The 16,013-nt window shown below is 43.9% G+C and overlaps 1 protein-coding gene across 1 annotated transcript; it reads right to left on the bottom strand.

The window, feature by feature from the left end:
* Positions 1–2,281: 2,281 nt before the first annotated feature.
* LOC120434763 lies at positions 2,282–15,756 on the bottom strand. The gene is made up of 8 exons (XM_039603100.1): positions 15,714–15,756; positions 12,613–12,960; positions 12,148–12,486; positions 11,961–12,059; positions 10,135–10,467; positions 4,813–5,145; positions 2,404–2,724; positions 2,282–2,307 (listed from the first exon to the last, which is right to left on the bottom strand). The coding sequence occupies exons 1-8, from the start codon at positions 15,754–15,756 to the stop codon at positions 2,282–2,284; spliced, it is 1,842 nt and encodes a 613-aa protein (XP_039459034.1).
* Positions 15,757–16,013: the final 257 nt, after the last annotated feature.

Genomic DNA, 16,013 nt, shown 5'->3' with positions numbered 1-16,013 from the left:
ATTAGGGTATATATTAGACTTAATAGTTACTATATATAATAATGGATTTCTATACATTTAATCAGATGATCACTTTGGTTGTAAGATTCAGATAATTATTTCAGAATCAGAATCAGAATCGTGTTTATTGGCCAAGTATATGTGCAGACAAATACAAGGAATTTGGTTCCGGTAGATGGTGGCTATCAAGCACAGCAATTTAAAACACACACACACACACACACACACACACACACACACACGTCTATATATACATTACACATGCATACACATACATACACAAAGCTGTGTAAACCAACTATAAATAACTAAACTTATGTACATAAAATACAGAAATGAAATGAGGTGGAATGAATACTACAGAATGTACATAAGGTGCAGTTGCAGTCTGGCAGTGGGAGGAGTGTGACAGTTCAACTGTTTAGGAGGGAGATGGTGAGGGGAAAGAAACTGTTCCTGTGTCGGGTGGTCTTGGTTTGCAGGCTTCTGTACCGTCTGCCAGAGGGCAGCAGGTCAAAAAGTCTGTGTCCAGGGTGTGAGGGGTCTGTGATGATTTTCCCTGCCCGTTTCCTGGTTCTTGAGAGGTACAGATCCTGGATGGAGGGCAGGGGGGCACCGATGATCCTTTCTGCTGCCCGTACAGTCCGCTGCAGTCTGCTCCTGTCCTGTTTAGTGGCTGCACCATACCAGACTGTGATGGAGGAGCACAGGACAGACTCAATGACTGCAGTGTAGAACTGGGTCAGCAGCTCCTGTGGAAGACTGTACTTCCCCAGTTGTACATCCTCTGCTGGGTCTTTTTGAGGATGGAGTTGATGTTGGTCTCCCACTTCAGGTCCTGGGAGATGGTGGTACCCAGCAACTTGAAGATCTTCACAGTCGACACAGGGCTGTCTGATATGATGAGGGGGGGCAGAGTTGAGGGATGTCTCCTGAAGTCCACTGTCATCTCTACAGTTTTAAGAGTGTTCAGCTCCAGATTGTGCTGACTGCACCAGAGTACCAGCTGCTCAACTTCCTGCCGGTATGCAGACTCATCACCATCCTGGATGAGGCCAATGACGGTGGTGTCATCTGCAAACTTTAGGAGTTTAACAGCCGAGTTCTTGGAGGTGCAGTCATTAGTGTAGAGGGAGAACAGTAGTGGTGAGAGGACACATCCTTGAGGGGCACCAGTACTATATAATTATTTAATAAAAGCTAGACATCTTAAATGAGAATAAGAAAGAAATTTCTTCATGCCCCCCTTTCCCTGTTAATGCCCTACCTGGCCCCCTGCCAACACTTTGCTAGATCCGCCCCTGCACAGTTACCAGCTGTCAGCTACGTAGAAAAGGATCCTGGTGTTATTTGTCTCTCAGAAACAGTTCATAACTTCCCTTCAACTCATTCATGTCACCTAAAAGGTAAACCTGTTTCTCCATCACCTGTTCAGCTCTGATGATTCAGTAAGGACATCTCCTGGTTTCATCTGCATGTTTCCCTCTCACCAGATATACAAACCATCATGACCAGCAGCTTTACAGCTGTGGCTCCAGCAAACATCAGCGGATACTAGAAAGTAATATTAAGTAAATTCTAGCAACAGTTTATCAAGCTTAAACGTGCTGAAGTTTATCCGCTGGTTTCCTCTTTCTGGGGCAAAGTGGGCGATAAACAAACAAGAGGGAAAAGTCGATCAGCTGATCATTGATCAGTTTCATGATTGAAGTAGCAACAGGAGAGGGAGGGGGAGAGAAGAGAGAAGAAGAGGCAGCTGTGCAGCAAAGACACAGAATAACTCCAGCTTTGTGTCTTTTTTTCCATTCTAGCTAAGTACGGGACAAATCATGTTCCTTTTTACCTCAATATGGAACTTTAAAGTTCGACCTCCTCAGCTGTAATTGGTCCAGCCCTGAAGTCCGACTTTTTGTGCAATGGTTAGCATCTTCCTCTGCCTTTTGGGTGCTACAGCAGGTGCCTTTGATGTTGACATTGCTGTGTTTGTTGTATATTTGAGAAGCATTTTGTACTGGACAGGAGACACGGCACACGATTGACTGAGCATGCAGCAAGACATTGATTGACAATGGTCTGTAGCCAATCAGGACGCAGAACACAATGCGCTGTACAAAACAAAGAAAAAAAAAACCATGCAAAATTGCACCCCAAAAAATCAGCGAAACAGTGAGGCTGCAAAAAGTTAACCCCGTTATAGCGAGGGACCACTGTATAAAGGTTTTGCACATGATGTCAGGCCTAAGCTGACCGAGGAGTCGGATCAATGCAGCTGTTTCTGTTCCTATTGTCCCTTGTTTGACCTTGAACCTGCAGAGGAGACAAAAGACAGTCAGACACACGAATGATTGCCTGCCCCCCCAACCCCACCCACACACACGTGCAAACAAACACAAACCAACAAACCTTTGACTTTGAGCAGCACAGTTTTCTCTCTCCAAATCTTCCCATACACTACACATTTGTATTCTCCACTGTCTCCATCTGTGGGGTATTTCAGGGTCAGACTGAGGTCTCCAGTTTTCAGCAGGTCTTCATTCATTTTCGTTCGGTTTCTGTAATCCTGGTCCTGTTCTTCAGGCTGGTCAGAGCCGTTGTTATATACATGGATCGTCTTCTTTGGGTTATAGCGTACCCACTCCACCTCAGCATCTTCAGGCAGGTTCCGTGATGTTTTGAAGGGCAGCTGGACAGACTCCGCCCCCTCCTCCACCTCCACCTGACAGACTGAGAGGACAACAAACACAACATGAGCTGTACAAAGTGTGATTGGTGTTCACAGAGCAGCATCATGTGACTCTTGTTCTGCACTAAATGAAGCGATGGAGTGGCGCCTCCTTCAGGCAGAGAAACAGCTCATGGAGAGAAATAATTCCATCCATCCTCTTCTGCTTATCTGGGGCCAGATCGCAGGGGCAGCAGTCTATGCAACAAAGACCACACCTCCCTCTCCAGCCACCCCCTACAGCTTTTCCAGGGAAACACCAAGGCATTCCGAGGCCAGGTGAGAGATATGATCTCATTAGCGTGTCCTGGGTCTACTCCAGGGCCTCCTTCCAGTGGAACATGCCTGAAACAACTCAAATGTCTTGATGCATGCTCAATCATCCAGGACGTTCCATCATCATCATCCAAGTGACTTCTTCAGTCTCAGCTGACTGCAGGTTTCCCCAATCTTATAAACAGTACATTTGCATTCTAAGGAGCTTGGCCCATCTTCAAGAAACTTAAAGAAGTCCAGACACTTTTCTTTCCAAGCTCCTTAGACTACAATGACCTGGATGACTGAGAACAGTACAGTACATTTGCATAATGACTGAAACTAGCACCACTGAATGAACAAGGGGCTGGGAGGTCAGTTACCTGGTTATTTATTTGCAAGTTGTCATGACCATTGATCAAAGCTCACTGATCAATGGCCATGAGTACCATTCACAGAGAGTTGGGGAATGGCTGCAATCACAGCATTGTAAGATGGTGTCAGATGTACCCTTAGGCCCCCTCCTCAATTCAGAGATGGTCTTTCCCTTTTCATGTAAATAACCTCCTTGACTTCGCCCTATTAGCACCTCGTGCCTTACTCTCATGCTGCTCCGTGTGGCAAAACGAGCGCACCTCTCTCCGTTTCAAACACGCGTCACAACAATTAAGAGGACCCGAGGGAAGCTCGGAAAGCTAAGCAGAAGTTATTTGTAGAGATGAGAGGATAATGGCTGCTGAAGAAAGAATGCTGTTGGTTGAAAAGAGAGGTAAAATGACTTCAGTGGTGTGGAAACATTATGGGTTCATGAGTCAAGGCGTGGATCAAGTAGACATAGTGTGGAAACTTTGCTACAGTGTCGTAGCTGCACCACAGAGCAACACTACAAATTGACTTACCTCAATGCCAGTTTGATGCCATTGTGCATTGTGTGGCTACACAGCTTGCCTTGATGTTTGGTTATTTGTATGCATAAATATTATGCAGTATTTTGAAGTTCACTAAACATAGATGTTTCCATTTTTCATTTATTTTTTTATATTGCAAACATTTGCACTGTTATCAGTATTTGCACACTATTTTATATTATTTTTTGACAATCTTTAAAGCCATTATTCAATACATTGTTATTGTCAAATAATCAAGATCTCAGTTTCAGTGAAAATAATCGTGATTATCATTTTTGCCACAATCGAGCAGCCCTACCTTGAGGCGACTGTTGTTGTGATTTGGCGCTATATAAATAAAACTGAATTGAATTTTCATTTACAGCTGTAAAGTACCTTTACATGATGCTGTGGTGTCTCACTTACTGCAGCAAGTGTGGCTCTATTTATTGTCAGTGAGTCAAATTGCCAATTTAAATAGTATTTTATCTGTATTAACTTAGAATCCATGGACACATCATTTTCACTCTTATTATCTTTCACTTCACAATAAAAGCCTCATATTTATGGCAGCTACACCCTGACATTTGACAACATCCAAATGACTGGATCATGGTAAATGGTAAACTGGTTCTCATATAGTGCTGACATTAACATGCACTCATACTCTGATGGACAAAACTAACAAAACTACTGAGTTGATCCAAACTCAATCACACCAGAGGCTTTTCTTGTGAAGTTAGGATAATTAAAACTTTATTTTTAATCGTCTTCTTAGTCTGTTCATTTAAAGGCACAATTGCTCCACCTGACATTTTTGGCTTTTACATCAAAACATTAAAGATTTTATATCATTTGAATAAACTAAAAATAGATTAAAACTAAAAGCTTTTAGAAGATAAACTCCTACATGACCTCTGACCTTTGACCTGTATCTACAGCACTGACCTATGACTTTCAGCTTCACTTGCTTCTTCAGGAGGATGTTTCCCTCCCTGCTGTAGACGGTGCAGGTGTAGATGGAGTTGTCTTCCTCTGTGGGGTATTTCAGGGTCAGACTGAAGTCTCCATTTTTCAGCAGGTCTTCATTCATCTTCGTTCGGTCTCTGTAATCCTGGTGGTTTTCTTCAGGCTGGTCAGAGCCGTTCTCATACACGTGGACTTTCCTGTTGCCTCGTTCCTTCCACTCTACTTTAGCAACTTCAAGCAGGTTAAGTGTGGTTTTGCAGGGCAGCTCGACATATTCAACCTCAGAGTGCACTGGCTTCACCTCAGCGTAATCTGTGGGACAACATAAGAGAAAACAAGGTAGGATGGAGACATTTGTGTTGACTGCTGCACGCTGCTGCTTCACTGGTAATGCATTGTACCTCATTCAGACCCACTGGTAGCAGCATAAACTCAGCCACTTACAACATTTTGAAACACCTTGCTACCATCCTAGCACCTCTTGTGGGGAACACCCCACATCACATCAAGAACTCCACCGACTTCACCGACAAGGTCCAGAGACTTACCCTGGATCCAGATGAAACCATGGTGTCCTTTGATGTAATCTCTCTTCACATGCATACCCACCACGGAGGCAATGGAGACTGTCAGAAAACGCCTACAAGAAGACAGCTTTTTGGAAGACAGGACCAACTTCACCCCTGATCAGATTTGCACACTGTTAGACCTCTGCCCCACCACCACATATTTCAAACGCAACAAGGGTTTCTACAAGCGAAAACATGGCTGTTCCATATAGCCAGCCTTTACATGGAGGAAGTGGAAAGAAAGGCTCTTGGCTCTTTCAAGGGGAGAGTACCCAGCCACTGGTACAGATATGTAGAGACAACTGAGTCAAAATCAAAACACAAGAAGTGGAACCCTTCACAGTAGGGCAGGGCGATATGACCAAAAATATTTATCACGATATACATTTGAAAATTTGCGATAATGATATAACCGACGATATAATTGACACTAGACAAAATACAACTCCACAACTTTATTAGTGCAAAAAAACCCATCAATGTATTTTTACTTAAAGAAGCAGCTGTTTTTTATGTGCATTAAAGTTATATAAAAACAGCGCAAATTCCTTGCTGACAGTTTAACCAAAAGGCATTTCCAGTGGAAATTGGCCGACATATTCTCAGCATAACCATGTATAATATCCACAAAACTTAAAAAGAGGTTATACACACACAATACGGTAATATTATGTTGAAGCACAGTACGTATCACTCCGCGAGGCTCCTGCCTACGATAACCGCAATGCTCCGATAAACCATCAAGCAGTGCGACTTCGTAGCTTAGCAAAGTCGTACTGAAACATTTGACAGATTTCCGAGCGCCGTGTACATAAAATCGTTTCGAGGTCAGTAAACACAACCAGAATTCATACATAAGGCACACGGGATTATAAGGGACACTGTCGATTTCCAGAAAAATCAAAGGATTGATTTTAAGTGTGCCGTATTTTCCAAACAACACGGTAATAACGATGGCCCGCTAGCATGCTCTACCAAAAATAGTGCTTTGTTGTGTATCTGACGGACGAAAGCTAAACCAGTTCCACACCACTGAAGTTGCAGCATTTTTACAAACCAGTTCTGGTTCATCCGTTTCATTCAACAATCCACTTTCGCTCTTCTCATTCTGCGTCGCCGCCATGTGCCTATGTAAACATAGGCACCGCGAATGCGCGTTTTACCCATATTCTATCGCGATATTTCATTTTCCTATCGTTGCCCAAAATTACACCGGTATTACCGTGAATGTTGTGATATAGCCCAGCCCTACTTCACAGTGCACATAAACGCTTTGAATAAAAACATCTACAGCACTGACCAGGGAAGACACAAAGGATAGCTGTTTTCCTTTCCTGGACTGCGCCGTGCGCATTGAAGAGAATGGGAACCTGAGGGATTATTATATTATCTTATGTCACGTTATAGACCTAATTAAAGATTGCGAAATCATTATGTAGTTTTAGTTTGCATTATTCTCCTGACTCAGAAGAAGGTGATAACTATTATATTTATTAAACTGATTTGTATTACATTAGACTGCTGATTTATGTTGAATGAAGGATCTCCAAAAGTTGAATCTGTTCATCTGGACGTAGCGTTTTGTGGGAGAAACGTTTCGTCACTCATCCAAGTGACTTCTTCAGTCTCAGCTGACTGCAGGTTTCCCCAAATCTTATAAACAGTACATTTGCATAATGACTGAAACCAGCCCACTGAAGGAACAATGGGCTGTGAGGTCAGTTCCTTAATCATAATTATGCAAATTCTCATGACCATTGATCAACAATCACTGACCAAAACCCACTGATCAAAGAACACTGATCAATGGCCATGAGTACCATTCACAGAGAGTTGGGGAATGGCTGCAATCACAGCATTGTAAGATGGTGACAGATGTACCCTTAGGCCCCTCCTCGATTCAGAGATGGTCTTTCCTTTTCACGTAAATGGCCTCCTTCACTCCGGCGCTCAAACCAGCGTTCTTCCCTGTCCAGGATGTGTACATCCTCATCATTGAAAGAGTGTCCACTGGCCTGTAGGTGTAAATAAACTGCAGAGTCCTGGCCTGATGAGGTTGCTCTTCTGTGTTGTGCCATCCGCTTCGCCAGAGGTTGTTTGGTTTCCCCGATGTATAAATCCTGGCAATCCTCCTGGCACTTAACAGCGTACACTATGTTACTCTGTTTGTGTCGGGGACCCGATCCTTGGGGTGGACCAGTTTTTGGCGCAGCGTGCGTATTTTGGGGTTTAAAAGCCACAGAGACCGGTGTTTAGAAAAATGCGTCTCAACTGTTCCGATACTCCTGACACATATGGGATCACTACAGGTTTTCGCCTGGGCAGCGGTTGTCCTTCTCTCCTGGATCGGCTGGAGCTTTCTTTAGGTGTCTTTCCAGCTTTGACAAAAGTCCAGCTGGGATAACCACATTTACTCAGGGCCTTCTTGATGTGCTGTTCTTCTGCCTCCCTGGCCACTGTGTCTGTGGGGATGATGTTCCTTTGAATGAAGGATATTGTTTTATGATGCATTAAACTGTTGAGTTATAAGAAATACTGTTTTCAGAGAGTCATGGCCTTATTTGTCTGATTAGAAAAGAACAGAACAGACTGCACAGGAAGCCAAGCTCACTGAGAGAGAGAAAGAATGTGGATGTTTAGGTTTTATGACTAGGTGGGGGCCTCCTGAAGCTATAAGAACGTGAGAAATGCTCAGACACGTCGAGATCAGGTGGACACCCTCCCGTGCTCATCTCCCCTCTGGATGGTTTATGCTCAAAAGTGTTGTATGGAATAATAAGAATTGTATGGAATAAAGAGATTGTTGATTAAGCATTTGTACACCGAGTGTTGTCCTTCCTTCGGCCCAAAGATGAAAGAATTGAGGTTTTAACAAACGTAAACACTGAAGTTTACCGGAAGCCCACACACACGGACCAGTACCTCCTCTTTGACTCCCATCACCCTCTGGAACACAAACTTGGAGAAATCAGGACCCTACACCACCGGGCAGAACATGTTCCCTCTAAGCCTGAAGGGAAACAGAAGAAACACACACATGTAAGGGAAGGGCTTAAAACATGTGGTTATCCTAAATGGGCGTTCATAAAGTCAGCAAAGATGCACAGAAAAGAAGACCAGACACAAACTAGGGAGGATAAGAAAGACAAATGCAACAACATTGTCATCCCCTAGTATATTTCAGACCAAGCAACACACTCAGACAGAAACTGGTTCATTCCAAAGACAAAACTCAAACTCAAACACAGACTTAACAATGTGGTGTATGCTGTAAAGTGCAGCGAGGAATGCCCAGACCTCTACATTGGAGAGACCAAACAGCCACTTCACAAACATATGACACAACTGTGAGCGACCATCTTTGAACAGTGTTGGTGGTTTACGGGCCTTTGAATCATCACATAAACCAAGATGTGAAAAAGGGTGTAGCCCATTATCAGCCATTATTGGGTAAACCAATTGTTAGACCTTGCCCCACCATAAGGTGACTTATTGAGGTAAAAATGACCCAGGATGTGAGTGGGCGTTAAGGCGTCTGGGAAGGGATCTCAAAACTGGATTATTGATGACAGACAGTTGGTGTCGTAAACCACCGCCTCTGTTCAAAGATGGTCGCTCACAGTGAACATAGATGCTTCTTTCACTCCTCTTTCAAACCATCTGTCTTCTCTGTCCAAAATGTGAACAATGGCATCCTCGAAAGAGTGACCTTTGTCCTTTAGGATGGACCGCCGAGTCTTGTCCCGTGGAGGCGGCTCTTCTATGTTGTGCCATGCGTTTATGAAGAGCCTGTTTGGTCTCTCCAATGTAGAGGTCCGGGCGTTTCTTGCTGCACCTCAACAGGACAGGGCACAGCATCAGCACCGCCAAGGTCCATAGAGCCCGGGGCAGCCCAAACAACCCCACCAGAGAGGCAACTAGACCCAATCATCTCCCAGACTAACCAGGACCCAATCCTTCAAGGCCCAGTTAGAGCCCAAGCCTGGAGGCGGAGCACCCCCAGAATCCCAAGCTCCCAAGCCTGCACCAGACCCACCCAGGGGCAGCTAGGTTACCAGGCCAGTAACCCACATCCGCCAGCACAGACATTTTCACAGACTGTTGCAAGCAGTGACCAGGAAAAAACCACCCAAGGGCCACCAAAGCGGGTGTCACTTTTACGTCGTGACTACAGCTCGAGAAAAAACGTCCCTAGGGAATCCCCAGACACCCCAAGCCTGTACCTAACCCAACATCAACCATCAATCGCCATGTCAGTTATGAAGTGCATCACAACTCCATTTAAGTCTCCGTTTGTTAACTGCAGAGCTCTGAAACTTCACACAGCTTTGGATGATAACATGGAGAAAGGATGTGGAGATTTTCACAGCTCTGCTAGAAATCATCTTCTAGTTATTGTGACTCAGATATGACTGATTATAGACGAGGACCAAAGAAGGTTTTTACTGAGATTTGAACTGACTTAGCTTAGCCTGTGTTTTAGCCACATGCTAAACAAACACATGTTCAGAAACTAGAAGATGTTACCTTTCAGATGAAGTCTCACACATGAACTTTGCTCCTACAGTTCATCTGCTGAAGCTTTTACATTTGGCTGGAAATCAAATAAAAACCAAAACAGCCACAAACATCAGACATGCTAACACTGTAACATTATTGGATGGAGCCACTGAGACTGAACCACCATCATGGGTCTGACCTCTGACCTTTGACCTGTATCTACAGCACTGACCTCTGAAAATGAGCACCACGTCTTTCTTCATCAGGATGTTTCCCTCCTTGCTGTAAACAGTGCAGGTGTAGGTGTTTGTGTCTTCATCTGTGGGGTATTTCAGGGTCAGACTGAGGTCTCCAGGTTTCAGCAGGCTTCTCTTCATCTCTGTTCGGCCTCTGTAATCCTCATGCTGTTTTTTAGGCTGGTCAGAGCCGTTCTCATACACGTGGACCTTCCTGTCATACATAGAACCATCCTTCCACTCCACTTCAGCGTCTTTGGGCAGGCGGAGTGTGGTTTTGCAGGGCAGCAGGACAGACTCCACCCCTGATTTCACCTCCACCTGGTAAACTGAGAGGACAACAAAGCACAACATGATGACATCAGCAGCAGCTGTGATGGTCACATGACCTCCCTGTCCCCTCCTTGGCTTCTAGTCTCAGTCAGATTGTGTCTCAGTTTGTTCCTGATGTGTTCCTGACTCGTTCTTTGGTAACTAGTCTGCAGCGTCCTGTAAAGTGCTGCAGACATGTTGGATGAAGAGCAGAAGAACAGACAGACTGAGCCTCCACAGTCGGCCATGTCTCACACACATCAGCACAGAAACCATGAAGATCTCATGTGTCTGCTCTGAACATCTGAAGCTCTCCACCACATGACTGAGCACAACTCAAGGAGGAACATTTACTGAAGCTGCTGCAACATTTACTGTCAGCACATGTTTCCATGTCAGCCTGCTGTTTACCACCACAGAAGAAGAACAGCTTGTCCACATGCAGCCTCTGTGTCAGATCAATGCAGTGAAGCACACACACTGTTTAGTGGGGCTGCACGATTTTGCATAAAATGAGAATCACGATTTTTTTGCTTAGAATTGAGATCACGATTCTCTCACGATTTTCTTTTCCAATATAAATATTTATTGCACTTATTAACTGCACATCAACTTCGTAACAGTTGAAACTGAACATAAAACAATAAATAAACATAAAACAACAAATGTCTCACATTTTGTCGTTGCCGCATAAAATGTTGTACTGCTTGTAATTCCGTCTCCACTGTTGCTCGACACTGCGTGTATAGAGCAGGTAGTGCAACAATAGAAAAATAGTTGCGGGACGGCACTGTGTAGCGTTGTCTAGGGTGTTGATCATTTTCCTAAATCCCTCGTTTTGCACAGTGTTGATATATCTTTGGTCAGGTGATAAGTAATAGCCTCCGTAATTTCTTTGTGCTTGCGGGAGTTCGGCGTGTATAGGGAAGCGCTGTATAAGGTTCCGTTATTGATGTTTGGGTGGTTGACCGGGACGAATTTTCTCCTGTCACTTTCTCATCATCCCTGACGTGTTCTCCGTTGTTTTTTCCCTGCCAATTTGAGCATCACGGCACAGCTTCTGTATCACGTGGTATAAGGCTCCGCCCTTGTCATTTGTTGAGCAGGAAGAGGGAGCGCTTGTTTTCATGCAGATTACGTCCCGGATCAAAATGCGGTACAATCGTCGTCTTTTTTTTTTCTTTTTTTTTAAAATCGTTGTCATTTGGAAATGAGATCGCACATAAGTATGAATCGAGATCGCGATTTTTTAACGATTAATCGTGCAGCCCTACTGTTTAGTAAAGTCATGTTGTGGAGCTGTTTCACTGATCAATGACTGAGTCTGAAGGAGGTTTTCTGACTGACAGGAACAAACCTGGAAGTTTCTCTTCAGCTCTCTGTATCAGCTGTTTGTAACTCTCAACTCTTTCAGCTTCTGGAACAAGTTTGTGTGAGCCGCAGTCAAGGAGCCACCAGAGGACACCTGCTAACCATCGGCATTATGGGTAGTGTAGTAGGAGACACTCACCTGACATGAAATAGTGCTGGAAATAATATATGAGACCTCCAGAAACCACAAGAAGAACCAGGAGAACCACAAGAACAATGTTCCAGATTAGAAATGGTTCTGTGGAAAAGCATAAAAAGCACCATGACCTCTGAGCTCTGACCTTAATCCACAACACTGACCTCTGACCTGTGTCATCATCTCTGACCTTTGACCTGCAGCACTACTTTCTGTCTCAGGATCTCTTTGTCCCTGTAGATGGTGCAGATGTATCCTCCACTGTCTCTCTCTGTGGGGTATTTCAGGGTCAGACTGAGGTCTCCAGTTCTCAGCAGGTCTTTGTTCATCTTTCCACGGCCGCAGTAAAGGTTGTCCAGCTGTTTCAGGTGATCACTGTTGTTTGAATGCACTTGGGTCACTGTGAGTTCTCGGTCAGAGCGAGTCCACTCCACTATGGTGTCCTCAGGCAGGTCAGGTTTTGTTTTGCAGGGCAGAATGACAAACTCTAAGCCTTCCTCCACCTTCACCTTCACCTCCACCTGCTGGTCTAAAAGGAGAATAAAGCCCAGGATCAATTGTAGACACAGTAACTGGAGCACAGCTGAGTGTCTACAGTCTAGACTTTAGTAACTACTACTTGTAAATAAAGTAGGTGTTGGAGTTTATTGCTGACCTTTGACCTTCAGCTGTAAATCTTTAAGTCTCAGTTCTTCTCTCCCATCACTGATGGAGCAGGTGTAGCTGCCAGTGTCAGTCAGTTGGAGGCTTTTCAGAGTGAGGCTGAAGTCTCCAGTGTCCAGAGCATCAGGCCTCATTGATGTGCGCCCGGTGTAACGCTGGTTTTGTCCTCTGAGATCGTCTCCTCCTTCTCGTCTTAGGTGGACAGATTTGGGATGAAGATCTCTGTGAGTCCACATCACTGTGGGGTCCACAGGTATAAAACCTGTGAACTGACAGGGCAGCAGGACAGATCTTTCCCCTTCATATACTTCCACTACCACAGTCAGGGCATGGCGGGAAACTGTGAGGACACATGAAAAAAAATACAGAGGTCAGTTTTACAGTATTTTTGGTTATCTACATTCAGCTCTTCTAATCACTAATCATGGTCATTTTTTGTTAAATACAGATCTACATTTCTTAGTCTTTGTTTGGTATTGTTTACTTTCCGTGTGTTTCCTAGTTTAATCATTTGTGTTTCTTGTTCTCAGTTACTTCATTTAGTCTGCTCCCTTTTGTTGTCTTGGTCTCATCTTTTGTTTCCTGCAGTCTGTCATGTCTCTGTGATGTGTTTCCTCCTTTATTTTGGCAGTCCTTTTGTCCAGTTTTGCTTCCTTGTCGTTCCCATGTCCCCTGTGAACGCTGTTTTCTTCCTCGTAACTTCTGAGTTTCCTTGTTCCCTGGTTTCCCCTCACTTGTTTCTAGCTTATCTTTTCTTTGTTTCCATTAGTGTTTTCGCAGAGCCACAGCTGTGCAATCAAAAACAGGCTCACTGCAGCCACTAAGAGTGAAGAGTATTAAACTCTCACTAAATTAGATATTTTTCATCTCTGTTCACAAGTTTCTGGATTTCTTTTCTTTTTAAATAAAACTAAAACTGAACTTTATTTTCCCATGTTTGGCAATGTTTACATTCTGTTTAATCTGTTACTTTTTGAAGAAGTAGTGCAGACTAATGAAGCAGTCTACTGACAACAGTTACAAATAGTTGTTTGAAATGACATCTACTGAGATCTAAAACACACAGATCTCTGCACCAAACGACTAAACAACCAGATTATGAAGCAATGTTCTGTTTGTGCAGATGTGGAAGCAGTCAGACAACATTTTCTTCATGATTTAACGCTGCTGCTGACAATGCTGTCAAGAACTGAAGCCTTCAGTCTGCAGCAGGTGGAGAAGCTGTGCTGCTGTCCCTGTCAGAGAGGCAGCAGTCCCCAACCCCCAGGCCACGGACCGCTACCGGGCCACGAGAGCTGAGGCTCGGGTGTGAAATTTATGGTTTTCTGGGGTTTTATCATTAACTTGGTTCCCCTGGGTCTTTTCCCAGTTGTGTTTTATTTTGAAAGAAATGAAAGTTTTCATCAGATCTCAGATCAGAGAGAAAGCTGCATACGAAACAATGTTAGACAGTATCCAGCTGGAGGATGAATTCCTCTCTCTGGAAGCAGCTGAGTGATAAAGCTCCAAAACATGAATTCTGACATCCTGACTGGTTTTCTTAGTTTTTGTTAATCTGAGTGGTGAAAAATGATTTTGGTCTCAAACTGATGTCTGAATGTCTTGAAACATGTTAAAGTTAAAATGTTTCAAATTAATAAAAAAAAGTTAATGTCCATTTCATTATTTATGTAATAACACAGGTGTAGGTAACACAGTGGCTGTGGTTTCATGGACAGAGTTAGGTTACAACAAATATAGCAGATCACGAATTCACATTTAAGATGATGCTGAGATTCACTCGCTAAAATCCAACTTTATACTGTGTACTGTAAACAGTAGTGTCAGTGTAGGGGTGGACATCAGTCACTAAAGCTTGTGAGGCAAAGTCACATCTACAGTGTCGTCAACAGAAAATAGTTGTTTTTATTCTTTCTCACTGCATGTATACTACATAACAGGCTCAAGCCAAGTACATTCATTAGAATTTAGGTTTTTTTAATCTCCTCGACTGATTATATTCTATTATTTTGCACAATGTTCAGTTACCTGTGTACAATAATGATTAGCTACTTTTTACTTTTTTACTGTGATTAAATTTCAGAGTGTACTTTTTCACTTTTACCTGAATATTTTTTTACTCAGGTGTCTCTGCTTCAGTGAAGAAAGTCTGTATTTTTGCCACCTCTGAGTATAACCAGTAAACACTGATGGAGTGTAACAGCCTTTTTATAGAGGACTTCATTATTTGTGCTATTATTGGATAAAATGCTGAATCCCATTCAAAAACTGCTTTGATAATCCTGGCGTGAACATTTCATGTAATCTAGTCTGAGCTTCACTGATGGACGGCAGCTGTCTGACAGCCACAGCAGAGATGTGTCTGATATGTTTACTAAATACAGAGACTTTACAAACAGGACTTATGAAGGAGGAAATATTAAATAAAGACTTGACCTGTTTTGCAATGATCTTTATGACTCTGTTAGTATACCTACATAATAACTCATCCGTCATTGACGCCCACTTAAAGTATCTCTACAGACGTGTGAGTTTCTATTTGTTGCAGTGCTGCTGTCCTCTTGGTCATTTTTAATGTCAGTGACACTTTTTAAATAAAGGACTGATACGGATGGATCCATGAAACTGACTGCAGTTTCTTTCATGTGACAGGAGTTCTTCCTCTGCTCAGACTGACTTCATATCATTAATCAGAGACACGTTGGACTGATTTTAGCCCAACACGTCTCTTTCTGGCACCACACCTGTCCTGATCTGGTCGTTTGTGGACTCAGATGGCGTGGACAGAGATCTAACCCGAGGTGGATCCGGTCTCGGTGTGGGTTATTAAGACAGCTGAGGAACACGTGTGACCATCACGCGTGGAAAACTAATTAAACTGTCAGAGTGTGAAAAAGTGTGAAATGTTCGTGTGTGCTGAGCTCAGAGCCGCTACTCTGCAGCACTGCTTTAGCCCAGCCGCTAGCTCTGCAGAGTCCACCGTCCGAGTCCGGCTGTCCGGTCTCACTCTTCCACGAACACAGACACACGCACACTCGTGCATGTATCCGTGTAATGAGGCTAAAACTGCGGGTTAAACAGAGAGGTACTTACCGCTGCTGAGGAGCAGCAGCTGGAGCAGCTGCAGCAGCGTCATCGTCCTTTAAAGGCTCACTTGATCGCAGTTAGAGCGAGCCCTCAAATGCAGAGTCACTGTCAGGCCAGCTGCACCTACAATGATGTTGCATCTTTCTTACGCATATTACGCTACGCAGGGGCGGTCCTAGCCTGTTTGGCACCCTGGGCGAACACAGACTGAGAGACAGCTTCGTCCATCAGGCTGTCAGGATGCTGACCATCTCTGAATCGAGAAGGGGGGGCCCAAGGGTACATCTTTCACCATCTTTCAATGCT

The sequence above is a fragment of the Oreochromis aureus genome, linkage group 3, assembly GCF_013358895.1.
Source record: "Oreochromis aureus strain Israel breed Guangdong linkage group 3, ZZ_aureus, whole genome shotgun sequence".
Taxonomy (NCBI): Eukaryota; Metazoa; Chordata; class Actinopteri; order Cichliformes; family Cichlidae; genus Oreochromis; species Oreochromis aureus.
The sequence above is the reverse complement of the archived record's forward strand: the minus strand, read 5'-3'. Positions and strand labels throughout refer to the sequence as shown.